General features: G+C 31.7%; 1 protein-coding gene across 1 annotated transcript in view; it reads right to left on the bottom strand.

Moving 5' to 3' along the window:
- The window catches only part of LOC126886735 (acidic leucine-rich nuclear phosphoprotein 32 family member A-like), a 44,835-nt gene extending 19,701 nt beyond the window's left edge, over positions 1-25,134 (bottom strand). The window contains exons 1-3 of the mRNA XM_050653755.1: positions 25,105-25,134; positions 16,704-16,959; positions 13,409-13,639 (exon numbers count right to left, since the gene is read on the bottom strand). Coding sequence (XP_050509712.1) covers positions 13,409-13,639; positions 16,704-16,959; positions 25,105-25,134 — 517 coding nt within the window. The remainder of the gene's footprint in view (positions 1-13,408; positions 13,640-16,703; positions 16,960-25,104) is intronic.
- Between the last annotated feature and the right edge of the window lie 1,160 nt (positions 25,135-26,294).

The following is a 26,294-nucleotide window of genomic DNA, read 5'->3' as shown; positions in this document are numbered from 1 at the left end:
CTTAAATCTTCAAGCAAATCGATCCATTCTGTAAAAATTGCGAGGTTTTGTCCTATTTTAAGCTTCATTACTTGGACTAAAGCTTCAGTTTCGGCGATTACTTCGTCATCAGAGCAATGAAGATCTCATGCCATGGAGCATTTTGTTTAGAGTGGGAAAGATTGGAGTCACAGGGGGTCAGATCTGAATTATATGGTTTGTGCCGAAAGAATAAATTCAAATTAACAAGTTTTGATGGGAAATAAGTCACAATTTTACTAAAAAAATGATTTTATTAGCGTTTCGATGCCCAAATCGGGTATCGTTCTCAAAATACAAAAAATATTAATATTTATATTTTTTGTATTAATATTAATATATTTTGACAACGACACCCGATTTGGGCATCGAAAAGTTAATAAAATCATTTTTTTTAGTAAAATTGTGGCTTATTTACTATCAAAACTAGTTAATTGCAAAAATGCCACAGAAAATAGCTTCAGAATAACATTAAATAAATTTAAAGTCCAATTCGTGAATATTTGCCATTTTCTTTAAGATTCCGGTCTTGAACCGCTTCAATAAACCAATGTTAGTATTCTATCAATGTTATGTTACTCTTGATTGTTTCTCCATGTTTCAAATAGTCAATACAAATAATTCCCTTGCGAGTCCTAAAATATAGAGACCATAACCTTTCTGGCAGTTTGTTGCGTAGTTAGTCGCAAATAGAGGGCGTTCTCCGAAAGCCGTCTATCTTCGTCACAAAAAAAATGAAACAAGAAAAAATTCCTTGCTCAGATGAAATATAAACTGGATAAGAAGGAGAATGAACCAAGAAATAAATGACATAGGTAATGAAGTTTACCTCGAAGTGTAATATGAAAGGGACGACCCCAAATGAGATGAGGAGATGAAATTAAAAAGATAGGAGGGACGCACTGGAAACAGAAAGCACTAAACAGAAGCGAATGGAGGAAACTGGGGGAAGCCTATGTTCAAATATGGACGAATTCAAGGGCAAAAGAAGAAGTAATATGAAAAATCAGTTGAGGTAGCCGGAGATGAATGTCAACACCAGAATATATCTGGAGTGTCAATGTGAGTTAGGTACGGTTGGTACAGTGTAAATCCGATGCACGTCATTATTTACGTCAGATATTTAATACCTTTATTAATATTTTATTATTATATTTTGCTTTAAGAAAGCAAAAGAGGAATATAAATAAAAAATAAGGGAGAGTATACCGGCCACTAGAGATTTGGAAAACAAAAATATCGATGAAATAAATCAGCTATTAACCGATACATTAGCAAAGGCAGGAAAAGAGGTCGCACAAACAAGAATAAAAAAGGAAAACTATATATCCCAGGAAACAAAAAACCTCATGAGCAAAAGAAAAACATTAATAGAACAAGATAAGAGAAACACAGTAGATTACAAAGAGGTAAACAAAGCTATCAGAAGGAACATCAAGGAAAGTCAAAGGAGAATACAGGAAGAAAAAATAGAAAAAACCATTGAACAAAATAAAAATATGAAGTGCTTAAAACCACAGCTTGGAAGCATACAGATTAATAGTATAAAGAACAAAGAAGGCATAGAGACCAATAGTATAGAAGAAATTATACAAATAACACAAGAATATTATAAAAACCTCTACAATACAAAACAGAAACCAACACAAGAAATCCTTAAGCAATTACAAATAAAAATAAAGAATGTCAATTCCGACTTACAACCAGAAATCAGTAAGAATGAGATAAAAAGAGCACTCAAGGAGATGAAGAATAATAAATCGCCAGGAAAAGACGGGATAACTGTAGAAATGCTAAAAAATGGTGGGAAAACAACTAGAGAAGTTTTGTACACACTTATGAATAAAATATTAATGACAAAACAAATACCCAACACTTGGAACGAAGCAGTAACATTGTTACTATTTAAGTAAGGAGATAAAAAGGATCTAAAGAATTACAGACCCATAACTTTACTAAATGTAATGTACAAACTATTAACCAAGATATTAACAAACAGATTAACAACTAAATTAGATGGATACCAGGCAAGAGAACAAGCCGGATTTAGAAAAAGCTTCAGTACAAGTGACCACCTTTTAACGATGAAGATATTAATCGAAAAAGCTAACGAATATCATATCCCGCTATACATGGCATTTATTGACTTCGAAAAAGCATTTGATAGTGTGGAACACTGGGCAGTAAAGAATTCCCTACAAAACAGCAGAATAGACTACAGATATACCGACTTAATTACAAATATATATGATAAGGCAACAACAACTATTAAGCTAATGAAACAAATGGAGCCTATTAAAATAAACCGAGGAGTAAGACAAGGAGATACCATCTCGCCCAAGCTATTCAACCAAGCGCGAGAAGATGTGTTCAAACAACTGCACTGGGATGGTTTGGGTATAAACATAAACGGGCAATATCTGAATCACTTACGATATGCTGATGATATTGTATTAATAGCAGAAAGAAGTGAAGAATTACAAAGAATGATGGAAGAACTAGATAGAGAATCGACAAAGATAGGACTGAACATGAATTACAGTAAAACAAAAACCATGACCAATCAACAAGAAGAACTAGTAATTACAGTGGCACAAACAAGAATAGAACAAGTAAAAGAATATATATATCTAGGACAAATCACTAGATTAAATAAAGAAAATCAGACCGAAGAAATAAAGAGAAGAATAAGGTTGGCCTGGGCATCATTCGGAAAACTGTCTTATATTCTAAAGAACAGAAAATACCCGCAATACCTAAAAACAAAAGTCTTCAATCAATGTATACTCCCTGTTTTAATATATGGCTCTCAGACATGGACGTTTACAAAAGAGAATATGGAAAAAATAGCAAAGACAGAAAGAGCCATGGAAAGACAAATGCTGAACATTAAATTATCAGACAGGAAAAGAAACGAATGGATCCGTAACAAAACAAAAGTGAAAGACGTCTCTACCCAAGTAGCAAAGCTTAAATGGAAGTTCGCCGGACACACCCTACGGCAGAAGGATGAAAGATGGACTAAGATGATAATACATTGGAGACCATGGAACCACAAACGAAAAAGGGGAAGGCCACAGATGCGATGGTCAGATGACCTGAAGAAACACACTGGGTCAAAATGGATGCAAATTGCCCAAGATAGAGAGGCATGGAAGAAGGAAGAGGAGTCCTATATCCAAGGATGGATGTTTAGGGCTGATTAGATAGATAGATTTAATACCTTGGCTGCATTAAGAGTATTTCTAAACTTACTTTGGCTGCGTTACGAGGCATATATATCCCGTATATTACATTTGCCACAGTGCATCACGAGAAAGCCTCTTACGTCCAGTACATCGGAGAAATGTCGACTATCTATAAGTACGTGGTCAATTTGATTTTTGGTCTGGCCCTCTGGTGACTTCCACGTGGCTTTATGGATGTTTTTGTGGGGAAAGCACGTACTTACTATCACCATTCCTAACGATGCCGCGAGTTCAACCAGCCGTAAACCATTTTGATTACTGACCGTATGGAGACCATGTTTACCAATAGTGGGTCTGTAGATTGTTTCATGCCCAACTTTTGCATTAAGATCGCCGATAATAATTTTTATATCATTGTTCTGGCATTTCCTATAAGTGCCTTCCACTTTCTCATAAAATAGATCTTTCTCCTCATCTTCTTTATCTTCAGTTGGAGCATGGACGTTGATAATACTGTAGTTAAAGAACCTGCCCCTTATTCTCAATCTACATATTCTTGGGCTTATTGGGTCTAAAACTGATTTCTATTACCTACTTGCAAACCATACGAATGATGAATAAAACAAGGCACGGGGAGGTCAATAATCTGTACGTCACTTTCTGCTGAATTCAACGTTGCGAAATTCCAACGAAAACTTGGTCTCGATATGCAGTCAGGAGTAAACCTAATACAGAAGAATTCGCCGTAAAACGAAATCAAGACACGTATTATGTTTCAGTTCGTTCAGAGAACATCATAATATTCTGGTCTGATTATCGGAGAATAGGCCATTTTTGGGAAAATTTATTTACAGCAATTTTATTGCTGGAATCGAATTATAAGATCCTATATATTAATAATATAGGTATGCAAAGTCCTCAGATAGTGTGCTACTTTTTTTATAAACAAAATGGCGCACGAAAATCGTGTTTTTTTCAATTATTGCTCTATAACTCCGAAGATTTTAACTTTACAACAAAAACACTCAAATAAAAATTTACCGTGATTAAATTCTGCATAGAGACGTGTTTTTCCCGATCTGATCCGACGAAAATTTTCTTTGGAAAATGCGGGTTTTCCCAACAAAATTTTTAATTTTCAAATAAAGTTTTAGATAAGTAATTATTTACCAATAATTAAATAATTTGGTGACTTGAAATCCTTCTTGGTTTAGATTATAGTTCCAGAAGCTGGTGAAAATTGAACGAATATTTTAGCAACAATTCAATTGTTAATTAATAATTTACGGTCGCAATAATAACCAAAATAATTATGATACACTGATCAAACTTTGAAATCTTATAAAGATGAGATACCTATTTAACATTTTCTCGACAAGATATTAATTTTAAATTTTTTTGCATAATCTTTAAGTGTTTTAAAAAAATAGTTATAAACAAATTAACGTTTCTCAGAAAGTTTTTATTATATTATAATTTTAAAAAATAGCTAAAATGCGCACTTCAAATATCTTGAAAATGAATGCTTTAAAACTTTTTTGCAGCCATTTGCAAAATAGTTATGAAACAGCAAAATAAACATACGAGTACTACGGTGTTTATAATTTTTTTAAATTCTTTTAAAGCGTAGAAGTGAGTTTGAAGTACATGCTAATTATTTACAAAAAAATATGGATTATAAGTTTAATGGTTATATTTTAATTAAAGATTATAAATATATATTTTTTTGTAATTTACACGCGCGAAAGTAGAATAATACAGTACTGTAGCTAAAATGTTCACTCGGAGCGACGACCGGCGGCCGCGCGACGTACACTTTTAATAAATAATGTATGCTGCGTGTCGGTCGCTTCGAGTGAATATTTTAGCTCCGACTCTGTATCAGGCCTACTTCTGCGCTAAAAATTACAAAAAAAAGTATTTTTAATCTTTGATTAAAATATAACCATTGTACTAATTTTTGACATCCTTTGTGAGTAATTAGATTGTACCATAGACTCACTTTTAAGCTTTGAAACAATTAAAACAAATTATAAACAACGGATATATCGTATATTTATTTTGCTGTTTCATAACTTTTTTGCAAATGGTTGGAAAATTTTTTTAAAGCATTCATTTTCAAGACCTATGAAATACGCATTTTAAGTATTTTTTAAAATTAGAATATAGTAAACAATTTCTGAGAAATGTTAATTTGTTTATAACAGTTTATTTAAACATTTAAAGATTATGCAAAAAAATGAAAAATTTATATTTTGTCGACAAAATATTAAATAGGCATCACACCTTTATAACCTTTCTTAATTTGATCTATGTCTCATGATTATTTTGGTTGTTATTACGACTGTAAATTGTTAATTAACAATTGAATTGTTGCTAAAATATTCGTTTCATTTTCACCGGCTTCTGAATTTATAATCTATACCAAGAAAGCTTTTATTTCACTAAGATATATAATTATTAATAAATAATTACTGGCCCAAAAAAATTATTTGAAAATTCGAAATTTTGTTGGGAAAACTCACATTCTTCGAGGAAAATTTTCGTCGGAGCAAATCGAAAAAATCATGCCTCTATGTAGAATTAAATTGGGGTGAATTTTTATTTGGGTGTTTTTGGTGTCAAGTTCAAATCTTCGGAGTTATAGAGCAATAATTGAAAAAAATACGATTTGTCGGCGCCATTTTGTTTATAAAAAAAGTAGCACACTATCTGCGGACTTTGCATACCTATATTAATAATATATAGGATCTTATAATTCGATTCCATCAATAAAATTGCTGGTAAATAACCTTTCTTTGTACTGTACAAATTAGACCAGCGTATTACAACTATTTTTTTTTCAAAATTTAAAGATTATGCAAAAAAAAGAAAAATTTATATTTTGTCGATAAAATATTAAATAAGAATCTCATATTTATAATCTTTATAAGTTTGATCAATGTATCATGATTATTTTGGTTTTTATTGCGATCATAAATTGTTTTCACCGGCTTCTAGAATTACAATCTATAACCAAGAAAGCTTTGATCTCACTAAGCTATTTAATTATTGATTAATAATTACTTACCTAAAACTTTATTTGAAAATTAGAGTTTTTGTTAAGAAAACCCGCATTTTCCGAGGAAAATTTTCGTCAGAGCCAATCGTTAAAAACATATCTCTATGCAGAATTTAATTGCGGTGAATTTTTATTTGGGTGCTTTTGTTGTAAAGTTAAAATCTTCGGAGTTATAGAGCAACAATTGAAAAAATACGATTTGTCGGCGCCATTTTGTTTATAAAAAAAGTAGCACACTATCTGCGGACTTTGCATACCTATATTATTAATATGGAGGATCTTATAATTCGATTCCAGCAATAAAATTGCTGGTAAATAACTTTTCCATGAATTTTGCTAATTAGCCCAGAGTATAAACACCCTTACCATTTTCACTCTAATTAGAGATCATCGGCGAGTGTATGAATGGATCATTCAGTTCGTTGAGAAATAATAACCTTTTAAAATATATCATGCTTATAAAATAGTTTTAAAAGTGATAAAATACAATCGCGTCAAAAACTAAAGAAAATTATAAAAATAATTTTAACTTTTGATATTCTGATGTAAACTTGACTTTTAACCCATTACCTTAATATAGTACACTGTTTCCAAAGTTACTTTTAGTATGTTACGTAATATTTGTCCTTTAATAAACTTCCAGCATTATCTTTAACGGTTATCTTCTATAATCTAGGTAATGGCTTCCCTTTTCCCGAAAACTCTAATTGAAAAAGTTTTTTTATCTCGCCTTTAAGGAAGGGATTAACGAAAACCGATTATAAATTTTGGCGGCCGCTTATCAATCATAACAATGTTAAACGGTTTCGGGCTTTTAAAATAATGTTGGTCCCATTAGGCTTGAAATATTCAGTGAGCGCGTTAGATACTGCGTGTATTTGTAATATTTAGGATCTATATATCGCCGGTTCGGAATAAGAATGACGTAACTGAAAATTTTGTCAATTCCTGTTTATTGCGTAAGTACCAAATACGTACCATTTTAGACCTTGTTTCAGATGAATAGCGACGCAACTGTAAATAAAGTTGAAAATAAGGGGACTAAATTAAGATAATGCAATTCGGACCAATAGGGATGAAAATAAAAGCCGTCGCTGTAAGAATAAACGGCATACTAAATATTTAAAAATAATTTTTTGTACAGAAAATATTTAAGATCAAGAATGACGCAACTGTAGATAGGATTGAAATTGGGGGATTAAAATAAGATAATGAAATTCGAAGCAATAGGGATGAAACTAAACTTTATTTAATCATTATTTTAAATAGGTATTTAAAAATTTTTAGTTGAAGAATGACGTAACTGTAAAAAGGGGTTAAAAATGGGGGGACTAAATTAAGATAATGAAATTCGTAACAATAGGGATACAAATAAGGTCATCCTGTAAGGTTAGAAATTTGTCTAGTGATAATTCATAGCACACCAAGGCTAAAAACCATGACCTGACAGGCCTCAGCGGTGCACGTGTATCTACCAGATGAATCGAAAAGTGCAAATTTAGGGGGTAAAATAAACTTTCTCCTGTAAGGTTTAAATTTAAGTATGTGTTTGAGTTTAAGTAAGTGTCATTTAGAAGATATGTGTACAATGACAGGCGATTCTGAAGAGCATAAGACCTTGCCAGGTGAGGGGAAATATTAGGGGTTTTTCCTAAAATTATTCTTTTGCATCGAACAATTTTTTTTAGGTTTTTTGAATCATTCCAAAGAGAAAAGGTTCTTAGTGATTTTTCTCTTAAGTTAATATTTTTTGTTATATAAGCGATTGAAAATTTTGAAAATTGCGAAATCGGCCATTTTTAACCCTAAATCGGACATTTATCTAAAAATTTCAATATTGGCAAGGTACGTAGATATTCCTTAAACATTGATTGATGAAATCCCGAAGAGTCTTTTGCAATAAAATATCGAGAACCCCTTTGTTTTTTTAATTGCTAATCAAGCGGGCGCTACACTGTAGTATAAGTGAGGACGTTTGACTTGCTTAAATTCATTATTTCGAGAATGGGCAAATTTCAAGAGAAATCCTCAGACAGGTCGATTTTTATTTTTGAATTAGGACTTTTTGGTATATATATAATATTAGTGACGTCATCCATCTGGGGGTGATGACGTAATCGATGCTTTTTTTAAATAAGAGTAGGGGTTGTGTGATAGCTCATTTGAAAGGTTATTTAATTCTCTATTCAGTAATATAAACATTAACATAATTATTTATACAGGGTGTACAAAAAAAATTTTTTTATTCTATTTGTCAAATTTAATCAAAGTTAATTTAATAAAAAAAAATTTTTGTACACCCTGTATAAATAATTACGTTAATGTTTATATAAGTGAATAGAGAATTAAATAACCTTTCAAATGAGCTATCACACAACCTCTACTCTCATTTAAAAAAAATCATCGATTACGTCATCACGCTCAGATGGATGACGTCACTAGTATTGTATATATGCCAATAAGTCTTAATTTAAAAATAAAAATCGACCTGTCGACCTGAAATTTGCCCATTCTCGAGATAATGAATTTATGCCAACTCAAACGTCCTCACTTATACTACAGTGTCGCGTCCGCTTGATTAGCAATTAAAAAACAAAGGAGTTTCCGATATTGTATTGCAAAAAACTCTTTGAGATTTCATCAATCAATGTTTAAAGAATATCTACCTACCTTGGCAACTTTGAAATTTTTAGTTAAATATCCCATTTAGGGTTAAAAATGGTCGATTTCGCAATTTTCAAAATTTTCAATCGCTTATATAACAAAAACTATTAACTTAAGGGAAAAATCACTAAAGACCTTTTCTGTTTGGAATGATTCAAGAAACTTAAAAAAAATTGTTCGATGCAAAAAAAATAAATTTAGGAAAAACCCCTAATTTTTGCCCTCGCCTGGCAAGGTCTTTATGCTCTTCAGAATCGCCTGTCATTGTACACATTTCTTTTAAATGACTTACTCAAACACATACTTAAATTTAAACCTTACAGGAAAAAGTTTATTTTACCCCCTAAATTTGCACTTATCGATTCACCTGGTAGATACACGTGCACCGCTGAGGCCTGACAGGTCATGGTTTTTAGCCTTGGTGTGCTATGAATTATCACTAGAAAAATTTCTAGCCTTACAGGACGACCGTTAGTCGAAGGGTTCACTAGCTCTTAGACTATAGGAACGGCAAAATACAATTATACATGGACCTATCGTGTCATAATAATTATGACACATCGTATGATGATATCGATATTATCATTTATACCGTAAAAATTATTCGATATAATATAGTTGTGTGAATAACTAGATAACATAAGAATATAAAAAAAGAGTGTGTTTACTTTAAACGCATGTAAGAAGTTATACTTCTACATTGCGCTAGAAAACGAGCACCCTAAAAAATGGGTCATTTTTGATGTCACGTATCTCCTTAACCTGTTGTCCGATTTAAATGATTTTTGGAATATGTTATAGCCTTATTATTTGTCAATATCAGTATAATAATATTTTTGCTAAACAGGTAAATTTTCATTGTATGCCGGGTGTACGAATCAAACTGTGTTTTTTTCTCAAAGTTCGCAACACCCTGTGGAATATTCTAGCCTTTATAAAATACTAAAATTAAATCCCGACTATAGCCTCAGATTTTCTGAACAGAATGTTTTTTTATTCATTCTCTTATGTTGGATAATACAAAAGTTATGTACTTTAACAACTAGTCATGTTCTTCATCAGTATAGGTTGTTTGTAAATAAGTGCGACAGACTTTAAGGGGCAATTCTGCATAAAAAAATAATGACCGTTTGCTTTATAAACTTAAGTCCGCAAATGCTTCGTTTACGAGATACGGGATGTTGAATTTTTTTTACAAACTGACGATTTATTTTATTGCCCTAAAACCGGTTGAGATATGCAAATGAAATTTGGTAGGTTCTAAGGGATAGTTATTGCAAATTTTTTGACTTGCAATCAAGAATTTTATATTCACTATTGGCGTGCATACGAGTAATATGACCGATCTTATTACCCGTATGCACGCCAATGGTGAATATAAAATTCTTAATTGTATATCAAAAAATGTGCAATAACTTCGTCTTAAAACCAACCAAATTTCATTTGCATATCTCAACCGTATTTAAAGCAATAAATAAATCGTCAGTTTGTAAGAAAAAATTCAACATCCCGTATCTCGCAAACGAAGCATTTGCGGACATACGATTATAAAGCAAACTGTCATTATTTTTTAATGCAGAATTACCCCTTAAAGTTTGTTGCACTTGTTTAGAAACACCCTGTACTGAAAAAGAACGGGGCTAACTGTTAAAGTACCTAACTTTTGTATTATCCAACATAAGCGAATAAATAAAAAAACAAAATGTTGAGAAAACCTGAGGCTATAGTTGGGTTTTAATTTCAGTATTTTATAAAGGCTAGAATATTCCACAGGGTGTTGCGAACTTTGAGCAAAAAACACAGTTTGATTCGTACACCCGGTATTGCCGGTATACATTGAAAATTTACCTGCTTAGCAAAAATATTATTACAGAGATATTGACAAAGAATAAGGCTATAAGATATTCAAAAAATCACTTAAATCGGACAACAAGTTTAGGAGATACGCAACCTCAAAAATTAATAATTTTTTAGGGTGCCCGTTTTCTATGACGCGCAGTTTATTTTTATGATTTCAACGAAACACATATATTGGAAACATTTTAGTTGTTGCATTTTTATTTAAATATTGAACTAATTTTAATATTTAAATAATAGTAAAAATTAAAAATAACGTTAATACGTCATTTGTTATGAATTGTAGCGTCAACACAATTGCTTTTCTCATAAGGAATCGTAAAAACTCTAAAAAACGTCGTTTTTCGACAAAAAATTTATACAATAATTTTTACATTGGCTATAGCTTTTGTATTTTCGTGAAATTTTAAAATAATTAAAAATGGTAAATCTCAGAAAATAATGTTAATCCGTCATTTTTTGACGAACTAGCGAGCCAGTCGTTTCGCTTCTGTTGCCAGAATGTTTCGTTTCCGAGATACGGGATGTTGAATTTTTTCTTACAAACTGACGATTTATTTATTGCTCTTAAACCGGTTGAGATATGCAAATGAAATTTGGTAGGTTTTAAGAGATAGTTATTCCGGATTTTTTGGCATAAAATTAAAAATTTTATATTTACCATTAGCGTGCATACGGGTAATATGATCGGTCATATTACACGTATGCGCGCTAATGGTGAATATTAAATTATTAACCTTTCAGTGCTAACGTGAATTATTTTGACATAAGTGCTAACGTCCGTCTCTGGGACCGTATGTTTATACATGCCCTAGTACTCTAAATGTTACAAATTTTTAAAATTTAATTAATGAAAGGGTCTTATTAAACACTTTTTTATTTAAAATAAATGCAGTTTTATTTAAAAATTATATTTATAAACATTTATTTTGACAAAAATAATTCCTTAACACAAACAAGCAACTATTCTAAAAAGTGAAAAAAAAACCTAAAATCTTAATATAAACAAAAAATTTGCTGAGTTATTTTTAAACTAAAGATAAAATTATCCACTTATAATAACCACACTTAAGTAATTCTAATAATACGAAGTAACTTTAAACTTAAAAAAGTCAATCTTTTTCTGAACATTCCACACATATACCCTTTATGTGATCTAAGCACATAAATTTATTACACGAGTAACAACTGTACTTTGTTTTTCGACTTTTCTGGCTTCCACAGTAAAAACAACGACCATGAGATTTTTCAATATTTTGGACATTCAATGTGATATCAAACATTTCTCTGAGTCGCATACTTATCATCCTTGGCAGATTTGTTGCAATTGCTCTACGTCTTGCATGTGGTTCAAGCAGTTGAATACCCATTGTCTCTAAAAAATCTCTTCTAAGTGGTATGCGTTGGGCTGTCCGAGCAGAATTACACTTGTATATTGTAAATGAATTTATGCCGGCGATATTCAATATTGCATAAAATATCACCATGAGCCAGCGATTAGTCGATCTTGCACAATTGTAGCTTTCACACATCTTATCAATAGTGTCGACTCCTCCTTTGGTTTCGTTGTAATCAATTATTATGTTAGGCTTACCAGTCTTTGGATCCAACGTATCATCTTCATAATGCATTGTTGACATCAGGAGCACAACTTTCTTCGGTTTTGGAATATACGAAACAATAGTGCATTTATCTTGAAATGCAAACATACTTGTAGAAGTATGCCTATTTATAGGCGCCGTAAATTCCAAAGGCAGTTCTGGCTTATTTCTTCGAAGAGTTCCAATTATAGTTAGCTGATGATTGGCCAGTAATGTATCAGCAAGCTGCTTACTGGTAAAAAAATTATCAAGAGTAACATTTCTATTTGTACCCCAGATAGGTCTGCACAAACGTACTACTAAATCCAAAGTCTTTGTGGTTTGCTGGTAGGGTCCCTCTGGTTGCTGACCAACATAAATTTCTAAATTTGAGGTATAAGCTAATTTAGCATCAGTCAAGGCATATATTTTTATACCGTACCTATTTGGTTTTTTTGGCATATAAACTTTGAACCCACAGCGGCCTCTAAAGGCTTCTAATTTTTCATCAACTGTACAATAGTGTGACATGGCGTAGTATTTTGGCAAATTGGTGTTGAAGTCTTCAAAAAAGCTTCTGATAGGAGCTAATTTATCAATTTTTTGTCTCTCTGCACGAGTTTGTTTATTATCAAAACGAATAAATGCCAATAAAAATTTGAATCGCTCGTATGACATTGTAAGGCGAAATATTTCTAAGGAAGTACCGTTTTTTCTAAACAAGTCGCGAGCATTGAGATGGTTATTCTTGAACTTTCCTGCTATGTACAACAGGCCTATAAGTGCTTTTATTTCTAGTATATCCGTCTTTCTGTAGGTTCTATTCAGAGGATCAGCATGTAGTTCAATATTTATGTTTGTATTTTTTACAATAAGTTCCAACATCTGGTCTGTTATAAAACAGCCCCAAATATCACTAAAGATTAATTTCTCCCTAGCATCCCCCTTTACACCTGGTAAATGCCTCCTTAAATTGTCTGCTCTTGTACGTACTCGCTTATTACCAACATGCTTTCGCCATTTAGTTTTTTTATCCTTACCTAAAAAAATAGGAATTCGCCGGCAAATATTTTGTGCTTCTGCCTCATCAAAAACATCATTTTCTGCTTCTGGTATATCCTGTTCACTATCTGTATCGAGATCTTGTATTTCAACTTCATCTTCTTCAGAACTATCCGCAGAATCGTCGTATTCCAATTCATCATTACTATTAACTTCCTCTAGAAGTCTCTGCAAATATTTTTGCTCCTCCTCGTAGTTCATTTCTATTTCTAAAAAGTAAAAAAATAATATTTTATTCACTAAAAATACAACGCTAAAAGTTACAATCCTTACCTTTAGTACAGCCGCAAAAGCTAACATCCGTCTCTGAGACCGAAATCTTGTGTAACGAACGAACTATGTATCTACGTTCAACAATATTTTAATACTAACAACGGTTAGGTAAAATATGAAGCTATTGAATGACCTAGCCCGAATATCGGAATAGATCGTTAATTATCAGTATGAATAGGTTTGCTCCGTCTGTGAGACCATGCGTTAGCACTGAAAGGTTAATTGTATGTCAAAAAATGTGCAATAACTACGGCTTAAAACCCACCAAATTTCATTTGCATATCTCAACCGGTTTTAAAGCAATAAAATAAATCGTTAGTTTGTAAGAAAACATTCAACATCCCGTATCTCGGAAACGAAACATTTGCGGACATACGTTTATAAAGCCAACTGTCATTATTTTTTTATGCAGAATTATCCCTTAAAGTTTGTCGCACTTATTTAGAAACACCGTGTATTGATGAAGAACATGTCTAGTTGTTAAAGTACCTAACTTTTTTATTATCCAACATAAAGGAATAAGACAAAAAAAAGAATATTCAGAAGAGCTGAGGCTATAGTTGGACTTTTATTTCAGTATTTTTTAAATGCTAGAATATTCCACAGGGTGATGCGAACTTTGAGAAAAAAACAATTTGATTGGTACACACGGTATACAATGAAAATATAAATGTTTAGAAACAATATTAATACAGTGATATTGCTAAAAAATCAGGCTATAACACGTTTAAAAAATCACTGTAATCGGACAACAGGTTTAAGGAATATGAGACGTCAAAAATGACCAAATTTTTAAGTGGGCCGATTTCTATGCACGTAAGTTTATTTTAAAATATATAAAGGAGAAGCGAGATGCTTAGTTAAGATCCACGAAGAACACAAGCCTGAAGATATACGAAATTCACAAAGATTCTAGAAACAGAGTAAAGAGTTAGATAAAGAAACTAAATCAAAGATACTGCGCAAATTTATCAGTAGAAATGGAGCATGATTATGATTGGAGATCAAAAGAAGGTATGGGAAAGAAAGAAATAAGAAAATAAATGAGAAAATACAGAAAAACACTGAAATTAGATATAATACTTCAATAATATTTATAATGATACCGATATAAGGTACGTCGATGAACAAGACCAAAGTAACCAGACGATATTGACGAAGATAGTGTAAATGACTAAATTATAACTTGTAAGAAGGTAACAGTCTGATCAGTATTGAGCATTTTAAGTACGCTAACACAAGTCGTGACAGAATTGCTAAAGACAATTTATAAACTAATGGTATGGTATAGTATCATACCAGAGGAATGTGGAACAAGAATAGCAATACCGATATACTTCTCCTCCTCCTCAGTCGTTTCCTCAGTGCTGAGTGTCGTGATTCCCTATAATACGAGCAACTATATCTTTCCATCGGCTTCTGTCCTGAGCTTCTCTCATGGATTCAGAAAATTTTTTTCCACTGGCTTTCTGTACTTGATCCGTTAATCGAGTAGGTGAGCGACCTCTACTTCTGCGCCCTTCAACGTTTCCCGAAATTATAAGTCTCTCAAGATTATCATCACTTCTTCTTGCAATATGGCTGAAAAATTTTAAGACGGTGGAGAGGCAAATAGAGGAAAGTGGATTCTGAATATTAAGCTCTTGGAGGATTGAGTGATTTGTTCTGTGTTCCGTCCATGAGATCCGAAGCATTCTTCTCCAGCACCACATTTCAAAGGCGTCAATCCTTTTCCTGTCGTCCGATTTCATTGTCCATGTTTCGGATCCGTAATTAAATATGGGAAACATTAAGGCACGTACTAATCTTATTTTAGTGTTCTTCGACAAGAAGAGATCTTTCCAGATTTTCGATAATCGACTCATAGCGTTTTTGGCCATGCTAATTCTCCTACGTGTTTCTGTTTCACAAGATCCCGTATTACTAATGCAGGATCCTAGATAATTGAACTCGTCAACCACTTCAAACTGGTCTAAGGCTCCTGTTGTCTGAAGTGAATTTGAATAATCTACTATCAAAATTTTTGTTCTTTGTTTATTGATCTTGAGACCACATCTATTGCTTTTCGCTTCCACTAGCTGCAGCAGGACATTTCTTCTTCGTATGCAGTTATTAATGTTGTATCATCTGCATATATGAGATTTGAGATCTTCTTTCCTGCGATAGAAATACCGCCATTCCATTTGTCGAGTGCTTTTCTTATTATATATTCCCCATAGAAATTAAAAAGACTTGGAGATAGAATTCATCCTTGTCGGACTCCTCTACGTATTTTAAAAGGATCGGACTTATGGTTTTCAATTCTTATTCTGGTTTCACTGTTCTCATATAGGCTTTTCACCAGAGCTGACAGATGATCAGGAACCCCCATCTCATGTAGAACTTTCCACAAAACTGTCCAGTTTACACAGTCAAATGCCTTCTGATAATCCAGAAAGCAGATGATCATCGGAATTTTGAATTCTCTTGCTTTCTCAATGAGTTGTCGCATATTAAGAATTTGCTCCCTTGTGCCTTTACCCTTCACGAAACCTGCCTGTTCTTGTGGTATTTGTCTATCCAGGTATGTCTACATGCGACCCTTGATGATTCTCAACAGAATTTTACTTGGGTGTGAAATTAGTGAAATGGTTCGGTAGTTACTACATTTTGTGGTTACGCCTTTCTTGTGAATAGGAATAAATAGTGCGGTACACCAATCACTGGGCCATTTGCCGATTCTCCATACATGATTGCACAGTCTCCACATTAATTGGAGACCATGTTCACCCATGTTCTGTAAAAGTTCTGCCGTGATGCCATCGCAACCAGGTGATTTATTTCTTTTAAGGTGTTTTATGGCTTCATCGACTTCAGACCTTAGAATATCTGGTCCTAGGGTTGTTGTTGAGACTTGCAGTGCTGTTATGTGATTAATGTTAGAGGTTTCAGCTTTATAGAGTTCTGTGCAGTATTTCTTCCAAGTCTCCAGACCCACATCCAGATCGCTTACCATATTACCTGTCTCATCCTCTATAGCGTAATTTCTGGGTTTGAATTCCCGAGTCAGTAACTTTACTTTCTGCAAGAGATCTCTTGTTTCATTTCGATGTAAATGGATTTCTACTTCTTGACAAATGTTAGACACATATTTGTCTTTATCTTTCCGGCAATTTCTTTGGATTTCCCTTGATAAGCTTCGATAGCCGTTTAAATCAAAACTGCCAACTTTAAGCTGCCTTCTTTGTTCTATAATTTTCCATGTTTGGTAATGGCACTAAAAACCGACCCACATAATTACAGAGGAATGGCACTGCTCTAATCTATATCAAAATTTCCAACAAAAATCTTGTCACAGAAGTGAATTAACACCGTACGCATAATCAGAAGAACAACAAGAATTCAGGACCAATATAGATCTACATTTGATGTGATCTTGGTAATGACATAACTATTGGACAAGTTCACAGAGTTCAACAAACTCCTTTTAATGTGCATTGTTGATCTTACAAAAGCGTTTGAAAGAGTTCAATTCAAAGAAGTAATACACATCATGAAGCAGAAAAACGCTAATAAAAAAAACACACGGCAATAATCAGGGAATTGAACATTCGCAACAAATAAATTTTAAATAAAAAATGATATTATAATAATTGCATGATTATGTATAGCATACTTCTGCGCATGTTGTCGCGTTTGAGGGAAGTTTTGTACCACCACCCCCATGAATGCTTGCATGTGCATTGGTATGCTATTTCGCTACTTTTATGTATGTTATTCAACATTGGCTTGATCATATGGATCTTTAGCATCTTTTACAACCAGACAATGTGCTAATTCTGGTTTTTATTTTTATCATTTTGTAACTTGTTACCTTTGACCTGAAGATGCTCTACAAAGTTTAAAGAGCGAAACCGGTCGTCGGAAGTTATAATAAAGATTGAGAGTAAGTCTGACTTTTACTTCATTTAAAATGAACTCTCACATGCAACCCATTCAAGATTTAAAAAATGATAATTGTTTGGGCGTACGCACATGGTTTTATATTTGTTTACACTAAATGAAAGCCGTTTCTGCATTAACCAAATCCCTAAGCTCATCTTACCTTAGTTTGGAGTTTAACTTTAGCGCAAATTTTAAACAATTCCCAAACATAATAAGCTTAAGAAAAGATAAGTACAGAAACCTAAAATCTCATTATCACTTTTCGCAAAAGACAGAATCAGTACACAATCTTTCTCCGAAAGGGCTTAGAGAGCATAGAAGGAGACGGGGACCATTTTATGATCTTAAGAAATAAAAAAATATTACGAAGTATGAATTACAAAAATGTAAAATTTGTTTGTAAAATGTATACCTATTTAAAAATATCCCCAAAAAGGGCTACATCAAGACAACAAACGCTTTCGGAATAAAAATTTCATCATCACGTTTTAAATTCCTAAAATAAGTATAATCTTAATTAAGACAAACATGGTTTTTAAATTTTGACAAAGGTTAAAATACAAGATGACTATACTTACAACATAGCATAACTGAGCCACCAAAATAATAGGATCAATACCCTTTAAATAGTTAATGTTTACAAAGATTGTACATATTGTTGCTTTAAAATTACAATGTTTTAAGGTTTTCTAGATTTAACTTCAGGAAACATATAATTCTGCCCCATGTGCGTTGCAATGCCCAGGGGATAAACCTCTATTGATGGACTTCAGATGACAACTCAATTGAAAGACACTTCTTGAATAATGTCAATCACAGGCTGTCAATGCACTATAGAAAACTTTAGTTGTATTGTACTATGTTGTTTCCATGGTTCATTGACAGTGTGTGTTAGACATTATTCAAGAAGTGTCTTTCAATTCAGTTGCCATCTGAAGTCCGTCAATAGAGGTTCATCCTCTGGACCTTGCAACCCACATGGGGAAGAATTATATGTTGCTTGAAATTAAATCTAGGAAAATTTAAAATATCGTAACTTTAAAATAACAATATGTACAATCTTTGTAAACATGTACTACTTTAAAGGGTACTGACCCTATTATGTTGGTGGCTCAGGCATACTATGTTGTAATTATAACCATCTTGTATTTTAACCTTTGTCAAAATTTAAAAACCATATTAATTTGTCTTAATTAAGCGGTTATACTACTTATTTTAGGAATTTAAAACCTGATGATGGAATTATTATTCGGAAAACGTTTGTTGTCTTGGTGTAGCCCTTTTAGGGATATGTTTAAATATACCTTTTACAAACAAATTTTACTTAGAAGATCATGTCTTACCATTTGCCGACCATATTGGATGTGACAGATCAAAGCTAATGCACGATAGGATAACGCACTATTAGAAATGGTGAATACTTACCTTGATGAGATTCAATTAAAAGATTAAATTGGCCACAATATAGCATATATCAGATTTAATTTCGAGCATTTATGTGAAACTTAAATCCTATCCCTATAGATGAGCGGCACATCCCTAATTTGAGGCTTAGAAATGGAAAAATTTTCATCTTCATATCCGAATATGAAGTTTATATTTATCTAGAGTTGGTAAAACTCAGAGAAAATGTTCAAAAATAAAATTTTATGCAAAAACGCGAAAAATAAATTTTGATAATTTTTCACATTTACCTCGCTGTATCTTTGGTTCATGTAATTATTTCCTTTTGAAAAATTTTACTGTATCATCCTTCGAGTATTTAGATGACAACGAGATTTGTCCAGAATGCTTAAACAAATTAAAAGAGGGGTAGTTAATTTTTAAACATTTTGTCGTCAGATTTCGTTAGTTTAATGTTTTCTTAAACAAGTTGAGTGATAAACTTTTTAGTTTATAACTTTAACTAATACAGCAATAAAATATAATTCATGAAGAAGTTTTCTGGAAAACTTCAAAATATGTACCTACTAAGAAAAAAGTTATGTTACTTTATAGACGAGTGGCACCCTTACAAAAAACGCTTATTTCTCGAGATACTGACCACAGTGTGGTGAATGGCTAATTTTGGTCTTATTTTATTTTTTTAAGGTGTTAAAAACGAAAATAAGGTTTACTTTTAATTTTAGATGGAGGAACATTATCAAAATCGCAATTTTACCCTATAAAAAAAAAATGAAATCACGTTTTTCTTAAAATTAAAAGTTGCATTATTATATTTTGTATAAAACATTTTATGCTTTGTACCCTGTATTTTAACGTAAACTTAATTAAAAAGCTAAAGACGAAGTAGTTTTCAATCCTAATAGTAAATTATTAATATTGAAAATATTAAAAATATTACTAAAAGATTTTTAAATTGAAAACTTATTGGTACACTTTCCTGGTGACACCTCCAAGACTTCTACAATTTGCAAGTCAAATGGATTCTGCAGTGAAGACGAAAGGGAAGGAATTCTACACTATGCAATTCACATCCCCCGTCTGCAGCTGGTAAAGTTCCAACGGAAAAATGCACCTAGTTACTCTACGGAGTAATACGACTATAAAATAAAAATGTATACCATTTTTATTCAGTTGCAATGCGAAGGCAAAACAATCTTACTTTTCAATTAGAATACGGAGTGCAGTCCAGTCCCTTGAACCGCGATTTTCGGCTCTTATTGGAGCCTTCATCGGAAGGAACGTAGGCACTGTTCTCCACATAAGAGCCGAAAATCGCGGTTCAAGGGACTGGACTGCACTCCGTATTCTAATTGAAAAGTAAGATTATTTTGCCTTCGTATTGAAACTGAATAAAAATGGTATACATTTTTATTTTAAAAAGCTAAAGTTCAAATTTTGTCACTAAACTTTGGCGATTAAACTTTGAAATTCAGGAATCTGCTCCTTTCACTTTTAAAAATTCATAACTTTTATTATAATGAGACAGAAGGATTGAAACAGGTACCATTTTCTTCAGAAAGGTAAGAAATATATTATACTATAAAAATTTTAGAAAAAAATGTTAAAATGAAACAGACCTCTTAAACGCAAAAATGTGATTTCATTTTTTTTTAATTTTTAGAGTAAAATTGCGATTTTGCCACTGTTTCCCCACGTAAAATTCAAAATAAACCTAATTTTCGTTTTTACCACGATCAAAAATATAAAGTGTGACTAAAATTAGCCAATCACTACACAGTTGTTATCACACCACACAGTATCTCGGGAAATAGCGTTTTTTTGTGGTGTGCCGATCGTCTATAAAGCATCTAACTTTTTTTCTATCGCGTATTTTGACTTAAAATTTTACAGAAAACTTCTTCATGAATTATGTTTTATTGCCGTCTTGGTTAAAATTATAAGCTAAAAAATTGGTTACTTAACTTTTTAAGTAAACATGAAACTAACGAAATCTGACAAAAAAATGTTTAATTAACAACTCCTCTTTTAATTTATACTAACATTTTTTTGATGATTCATCACGAGAATTCATGGTACCGAGCTGTATATTCGTTGATGGTAGTACTACCAATCGGTCTAAGTGGTGTATTCGCTTTATGAATTTTCAGTACTCCACAAAAATGAAGTGTTTTACTATAATGAGGTGTAATTAATTTTCATTGATAGTCTGTTAAATAATCTTTAAACGTATATTATGTTGTTTCCTAAAATCTTCGTTGGACTCTTTGTTAATTTAGTATAAAATCTGTTTGTTATTTTCTTAGATCTTTAATTCTGCCTTCATATAATAATAATAATAATATTAAATTGCCTTTATTTAGTCTGTAAAACTTTACTAACACGAGATACATGAGGCGAAGTCTAGCTAGAGCTACTCCACTTAACCTCAAGTTTACAAAGTTAGTTTGAAATAATTTGAAATAAAGTGATTTATAATGTGACATAAATAATAATATAATATTGAAATTATAGAAATAGTCATGTGGCTACTAGAAAAATAATATAAAGGAAATAATTTGTGATGTTATGTGATAAATGAAATGAATGGTAAATAAAAACAAAAATAATGGTAACAATAACGACAACAGTATACTATATTATAATAATAATAAACGTTAATACACCTAAAATCGACCGTTTCTTTGTTATTTCAAGTTGAATACACCACTTTGTGCATGTAACAAAAAACAAACTATTTTCACCTACCACATCTCTTTTTGTATTATAACTAGAAGATTTATGAAGGCAAGTGTCTCTTTGTTTTTTTACAACCTACAAAAATGTTTAAAATAGTTTTTTAGTTAGATGCATAGTTTTTAAGGTATTCGCAAAAAACCGTTCGAAAAGGTATTATGTTTCAATGAAAATGGCCAATTTTCAACCACGAATAAGTATTGAGTTTTCAAAAAAAAATTATAGGACAGTTTTTGCTTAAAATTGGGTTCTCTAGCCTGTTTTGTGGCTATTTTAACCAAAACATTTTTCACCCCTGAGAAGGGGTGGGAACCACCCACAAAATAAAAGCACACATCGACATAGGGTAGACTTTGTTTCTTTGAGCATATAACTAACTATATATAAACATATAATATATATAATTAACCCTACTTACTGTGAAAATATCAAGTAAATCGATGTAGTAGGATGGAATTCGGAGCCAAATACCCTCACTGACTGCTCTACATTGAAGTTATTTTATTTTGTATGATACACGATCATATTTTCTTATGCCAAAGACAAATCTGCAACAATTATTTCGAATTTTTTGCAATCTTAATTTCGTAACTAGATCTAAGCAAGGATAAAATACCAAGAGCCCATAATTAAGAATTGACATTACCATAGTTTCACAAAATAACTTACTGAATTTTAAAGTTTAAAATGCCTTTACATACAGTTGACTTTAAATACAGTTGACGCATAACTAAATAGCACTTTATTACTAAAAGGATAACGTGCTCTTGAAATCGTAGCATACGGTCATATATGACTCCTAAGTTCCTACAACTATTAACAGTTTTTAGAGATTCATTTTTATAATTATTTTTAGGTTATTCTGAACAGTAGCTTTTTAATTTTTTGAAAAATATAACAAATAATTACATTTTTTAGCATTTATTTAAGATTATGTCTAGTGGAATAAGTACAAATAGCTTCTAAATCCTGATTTATTTTTTGTGACGCCTGATTTACAGAATTAGGTTCAAAAGAGAAATACAGTTGTGTGTCGTCGGCAAAAGAGTGCAATTTCAAATTTTTTAAACATTTATACAAGTCGGAAATATATATTGAAAAAAGAAGAGGACCAAGAACCGAACCTTGAGGCACCCCTGAAGTGACAGATGCAAATGCTGATGAATTATTATCGATTATGACCTTTTGATAACGATTTACCAAATAAAATTTGAAGAACTGTAAGGAGGTATCATCAAATCTAAAATATTTCAATTTAGCACACAGAAGAATGTGATCAATAGTGTCGAAGGCTTTAGAAAAATCAAGCAAGATGACTGAGGTTGGTTTTCCTTCATCAAATGATCGAAGTTGAAACGTTTCTATTATCGAGCGAGTAAGGGAAATGCAACTGCATTTCAAATAATATATTTTTTCTTCTTCTCCATGTGCCATCTCCTCTAATAAGGTTGCAACCATCATGACAATTCGCTCTTTTGATACCGCTGCTTTATTCTTTTCAATACCTCGAAATTCGCGACTCAATAAATTTTTTTAACTAATTTGAATAATATGAATAAATTTTTTACTAAGTAACAAAAACAAAATTTATTTAATTTAATAATGGTTTGTATTAATAACGATTTCCGAGGTGGAAATCGAAACGTCAAATAAACTTAATCTTAAAGGAAAAGTGTCTTATTCCCACCAAAATTAGTAAATGTATGTTATTATTTCTCCTGATTGCTCCTGCGCTGAATGAGAAAAAATTCATTGTTAAAAAATTTTATGGATTAGACCCAAAACGTTCAGTTCCCTACATTGTTTCACTTCAGATGGTTTTTGTGTTTACCTATCTTCCCCAAGTACATTTTGTTAATACCTCCATTTTGTACGCGAAACAGGAGTTTTTACTGTTTTATTTAGAAAATATTTTCTATTGTTTTAGTTCGAAAAGTTCTACATTACGGAGAATCTCCTCAAAACTTTCATTCCATTTTTATTTCTTACAACCCTTTTAAAATTCCACAAAGTTAGGGAAAAACTAAAAAGATCCGGTTTTAGCTGTAACTGTAATCGATTATAAGAAAAAGTAATTGCGAATATTATGGAACGGCGATTTCGACATCCGAAGCAATTTCTTGGATGTCAAACTAAGGAATTTTCACGAATCATTAAACCACCTGAATTAATTTTAAACTTTTCGTTTTCGTTATGCGAGCAGAAGACATTTCTCATCAAAGGCTCGGATTTGTTCGAAGATTTTAACGAGATATCGAAATAAGTTGAATTTGCATCCAGATATTGACTTCGATGACTGTTGTAACAAGTTTTGTCGGGACGATTCTTAAAAATAATTACTTTCATTTTATTTACGAGCTGAAGTTTGGAACTATTAGTGAAATTTGGAAGATAAAGTTTGAAATATTTATGACATTTTTATTTTAATCCTAATGTACTAAATGTAAATAGGTCATGGAATTCAAGAAAGGAATAATCCAAAATGATTATTTATACTATATCATTATTTTTATTTAAAAGACCTGCATCTCATTTTTTTATTATTTATGAGAATAATAATCATTACCAAGTAGTTATCAGTCTAAACGGAGGAAATATATAACTTCCTAAATAAATTATACAGTACGTTGCAAAAGTATGGAATAAATTAATTATTTCAGAAACAAACGAATTGCTATATATTTTTGTTAGACAATACGTCATCAGTATTACCGTAATGACGTAATCGATGATTTTTTTTAATCCAGGAGCAGTCCCGCTCTTTTCTGTCACACGATTGGTCGAGGCTTAGATTATAATATCTAACATTACGTATTTAAAACAAATTTTTGTTTTATAGAGTTTTTATTTGAACTCCTCAACGAACTCCCTTTTCAATAAAAAACCAAGCAGAAAATGGACATGGATGAGCCCCGATAAAAAGACAAAGAATGAAATAGATTATATCTTAACGAAAAATAGAAACCTAGTACAGTTCTCCCGTGAAAAGGAAAAACCTAGTAAAGTGACTTACTAGGTTTATGCTTAGTATCAATTGTGTGAAACCCCATGAAGCTCTTTATCGACTGGTACTTAAAACTTGTAAATACTTGCATTTTTAAGAAAGTTATTTCAGATGGAAAATCCTAGCAAAATGGTAATTTCAATAAATTTGGTTGGAAAAACCTAGCATCTTGTTATTTTTTTAGAATAAACATAGCAACTTATACAGTGAACGATACATTTCTACTTATTTCAGAAGGAAAAATATAACAAAGGCTTTTACTAAATATTTCCTTTGAAAAGTGTATATATAAATATTTTTTTTAAATTGGAAGTTCCTAATAACATACCTTACCATTTTTAAGCCGAAAGACAAAAACGTCATATTTCTAAACAAAAAACTAGCAAAGTCATTTACTAGATATATCCATATTTTTTCCGGTCATTTAAACTCGGCGAATTATTTTAAAGTGTGTATGCTAGGTATTTCCAATTTAATTCCGCTTTGGCGCGAAAACGAAGGATCTTTTACTATGTTCTTCCAATGCACTTCGTTAAATTATTCAGTCTGTCGAGCCAGTCTCAACTGTGTATACCTACATATACTCGTCTGGTGGTGAATTTGTTTTAATCTAATTATATAAAGTTTTGAAAACTATGTCTAAAAGAAAAAACATTATAATGGCTTTGGCTAAGGAAAATAAAGTAGTTTGTGTTCAGGAAGTGGGTGATCTTGAAAAGCGGTGAGTATTAGTTTTTACATTACAAACAAAGTACAATTTTGTTTGTTTGATTTTCAAAAAACAAACAATCAGTAAAATGGTAGATAATTCAAAAGAAATGCTGTAACGAATGCATTCTTTTTGTTATAGGTATAGTGAACTTGCGTCCTTTGGTCAAGATTGTTTGAAATCGATACAAGATACTGTGAAAGACGATTATTTGGTTGATAACCTGATGATGGACGGCTTACAAAATCAAAAGTAGGTTTCTAGATTTATTTATACGGACTTCTGATTATAAAATTAACATATTCTGAATAAATCAACATTTCTTGAAACAAAAAATAATATGAACCGACTTATTTATTACTGTAAAAGGTGATAGGTTACAACAAATTAATTTAGTTGATATTTAGAAAATTCGCATGTCAGCTGATTGTTAATAAATATTTAGGTTACCATTACTTATGTAACAAAAATCGTTATATTTGTGTGCAGTGGATATTCAATTACCAAAACATTTTTCTATTGACTATGTTTCGTGGAAATTATTTTAATTATCTTGCTCATATTCGTATACTAAAAAGTATTTCTTAAACACATTGTGTATTTATAGCAAATGTAGCAATTTTTAATTCTAAACTTCAGAAGTTAAAATATGTGTATTATCATTATTTTTAGAGTAATTTATAAACAAAAATCAAATAAACTAAGCATAACAGTTTATTCAGAAGAGCCTTCGAACTCAAAAGCTTTTGGTTTGGAGTATTATTACAATGATAATAATAATATGGACGTTTGTCGCTAGCATTTTTGATTTTTA

This window comes from Diabrotica virgifera, chromosome 1 (genome assembly GCF_917563875.1).
Source record: "Diabrotica virgifera virgifera chromosome 1, PGI_DIABVI_V3a".
Lineage (NCBI taxonomy): Eukaryota > Metazoa > Arthropoda > Insecta > Coleoptera > Chrysomelidae > Diabrotica > Diabrotica virgifera.
Note: the sequence above shows the minus strand (reverse complement) of the source record. Positions and strands in the feature narration are given on the sequence as shown.